This window comes from Nanorana parkeri, unplaced genomic scaffold (assembly GCF_000935625.1).
Source record: "Nanorana parkeri isolate BGI_ZX_2015 unplaced genomic scaffold, ASM93562v1 scaffold1542, whole genome shotgun sequence".
Classification (NCBI taxonomy): Eukaryota; Metazoa; Chordata; class Amphibia; order Anura; family Dicroglossidae; genus Nanorana; species Nanorana parkeri.
Window position 1 is genome coordinate 344,164 of NW_017307810.1, and position 3,264 is coordinate 347,427.

The following is a 3,264-nucleotide window of genomic DNA, read 5'->3' on the forward strand; positions in this document are numbered from 1 at the left end:
CCCCCCCCCCCCTGTGCTTACAGTATTCCCTGGCCTACGCCTGTCTGAAGCTGGTGAATTACTCCTTCTTCTTTTGGCTTCCCTTCTATCTGAGCATCAACTTCAGCTGGAAAGAGGCGGAGGCAGACCAGCTGTCTATCTGGTATGACATCGGAGGAATCGTAGGTCAGTGAAAATGTTCTTTTATGAAATCCATATGTAGGAGCTGAACACCGGTATGGGTCCAATCATTGCAGGTGCAGTAAAATGTAGTGTGTCTGGGAAAAATTAACACTTTCAGTTCATCTCCGCAATACACTCACATTTCTCAATGTTTTCTTCCTTAAAATAATTTACAAGTACACAAAATACCGGTTGTTGCCAGAAATCAGTGAGCTCCTGACTTACTGTAGTGCGCTGTTGCCTCTGCTGCACTGAAATCCAAAAGCCTGTTGTCAGCCCTGTCTACTTTTACTGTGTGGACTACAGAATGGCCACCTCTTTTGTTCTGTAGTCCAGCAGAGGTGAACCAGGTGGGCTGACAAAAGTGCTTGGGATTTCAGTGCAGCGGAGGCAGCCTGGTCAGCTCACTACACAGATAGGCGTTATCTGGATTTCAAGCAGGATCAAGGGGAAATTTAAAGAGAAATTCCACCTTTTTGAAAAACATTAATGCACATTTTTATCATAAAAACAAAAATGTGCATTTATTTATTTTTTGCATTGGAGCCCATAAAGCATTGTATCTGCGATCAGTGGATCGTATGTGTAATGCGGTGACTCTTGAAGACTTTTCCTCACGAATGAATGAATACAGAAATCCACAACAGCCTGCAGGGAGTAGAACTCCTCCACGATTCAGGTAAGTGGGGGGCTGATCTGACCATGTTTTATTTTACACCCTGAATATGGGTGTAACATTGAACATGGTCAGAAAGGTAGATTTAGCCTATAAAAGATCCACGCACTGCACATGTGAATAACTCTTTCTAGCTGCAGATTTCACAGATCAAGGTAAATTGAACAAGAATTCTGACATGGGCACAGTTGAAGTGTATGCAGAAGGTCGGCTGTAGCTCATCCAATTTGATTTTACATGTTTCCTGGAATTTAATTTGTTTTATATAATTGTATTACTTTTTCTTTAAAAAACAAAAAAACAAAATCCTGCTTTTGTGAGACTCAATTTTAAAAGCTTTAGTTTTAGTGGATTTAAGAATAAAAAAAACTGCAGTGCGTGGTGACAGATGATGGGTGAAGGGTCTTCAGGAGGTAGTCATAACAAAATCACACGGGTGGGCCACACTGATGCCGTCTGTCGTCAGGCTATATCGGAAGTTCCGCCGCCTAATTATACTGAATCAGTCACCCTGCTGGCACTCCACATCTGTTCAGCCCATAAAATCTCTGTCTCGTTCACTGAGCTGAGGTGGACCGGCTGCTGCATAACAGCTGAATAACAGAGTGACTTTTTTTAGTCTGTATAATAGTGTGGAAGGGATCGTGCCATCTTTTTCCATCATTTTTTTTCCCTATGCTTTCACCTTGATTTTAAAACCAAATTCTAGGCAAATAACTAAATACATATGAAATGCATATAATACATTCATCCAATAAGGAGATCCAAGTTGGCCAACTCACAGAAACCGTCTGATGCTTTATCAGTGGTATCCAAACTGTGGCTGTCAGTCTTGCAATGCCATATGGGATTTGTAGTTGCACCACAGCTGGAGGACCGGAGTTTACCTACGCCTGCTTTATATCAACATTTGTGTAGGGGGGAGGCAGAGCAAATGCAAATCCAGTGTTGGCTCCCTCTAGTGCTGAGCATACACGAAGCATTATCAACTGCCTCGCCTAAAAGGCCATATAGACTAGATCGGACAGAATGGTGATTATCTTCTAGGAGAGCCCCCCCTTTCCTTAGCAGATAGGCCCATCCTAAAGAAAACTTGTACAGGGAAAACATACAGGCTGCCAAGAATGTCCCGTCCTTCTGAAAATGCTAGTTGCCTGGTTGTCCTGTTGATTTAGTGGCTTTAGTACTCGATGTCACTTACCTGGCACAAGTATTCAAACATTTGCACAGCATGGTCTGTAAGTGTATTGGTAATTTCTGTTCTGATTGGTGGCTTGTGTCTTATCACAGGAGGAACAATCCAGGGGCTCATCTCGGACATCCTGCAGAAAAGATCGCCTGTTCTGGCTATAAGTCTGGTGTTTGCGGTGTTATCTCTGTTTGGCTACAGCCGTAAGTCACATGTCCTCTGATATCCATAATGTTGTCCCCCAGCCAAGTGGAGCATTTCACCTATTCAGTGCTGCGAGACACCACTGAATGAATACATTTAACAACAGCCTGGAGTGGGACTTTAAAGTATAACTAAAGGCTCCTGTTTGACAATCTGTACAAGTCCCAAGCCCAGCTACTATGTGACGTTCAAGCCTTATAAAGTAAACAAAAAGATTTGGGGGTAAAATCTTTCTCCATTTGTGTCTTGCATGCTCCCTCTCCAAGACACTGCAGCTCATAGAGGGAGGGTTTCAGGAGCAGAGGCAGTACTGTCAATCCAGAGAGTAGTGGGCAGGACTAGTTGTGGTCAGGTGCTGATTGACAGGCTTGAGTCACTGCAAATAGTCTCATCCCTTGCTACATCTTTTCATCCCATTGCATTGGGATATATAGTAACACAGCCTACAAGAGAGTGTCAACTCTGCTCTGAATTCAGGAGCAGTGCAGCAATGTTACCACTCCATCAAGGGAAGCTGCATTAAGTGGACTTCACTGGCAGGATCAACAGGTATATGTGGGACTTTGCAGGGGGACTAGGAGAAAACTGTCAGTGCATGTGTGCTCCTAATTAAGTGCTGCAGTACATATATTTTTCATTGGAAGTGTAGTTCTCCCAATGATGTGATTTATTAAAACACTGCAACGCAGCAGATATACCTGAATGACCCCTAAAATATGAACATGTGCTGTACCTGCTTCCCAATAGACTGATTACCTCTCAACTGACCCAGGGGTGGTGCCACAGGGCAATACATAAAATGTTATGCACACTTGCTTTAACCACTTCAAGACCAGGTGTTTATACCCCCTTCCTGGCCAGGCCATTTTTCAGTGTTCAGCGCTGCAGTCCTTTGACTGACGTTTATTCCGTCATGCAACGCTGTACTGAAATGAATTTTATACCATTTTTTGGGGACAGATAGAGCTTTATTTTGGGGGTATTTAATCACCACTGGGGTTTTTATTTTTTATTATAATTAGGAAAAATTACA

At 43.0% G+C, this 3,264-nt stretch overlaps 1 protein-coding gene across 1 annotated transcript in view; it reads left to right on the top strand.

Moving 5' to 3' along the window:
• The window catches only part of SLC37A3 (solute carrier family 37 member 3), a 33,283-nt gene that overhangs the window by 20,722 nt on the left and 9,297 nt on the right, over positions 1 to 3,264 (top strand). The window contains exons 10-11 of the mRNA XM_018570496.1: positions 24 to 165; positions 2,129 to 2,230. Of these exons, the coding sequence (XP_018425998.1) occupies positions 24 to 165; positions 2,129 to 2,230 (244 nt within the window). The remainder of the gene's footprint in view (positions 1 to 23; positions 166 to 2,128; positions 2,231 to 3,264) is intronic.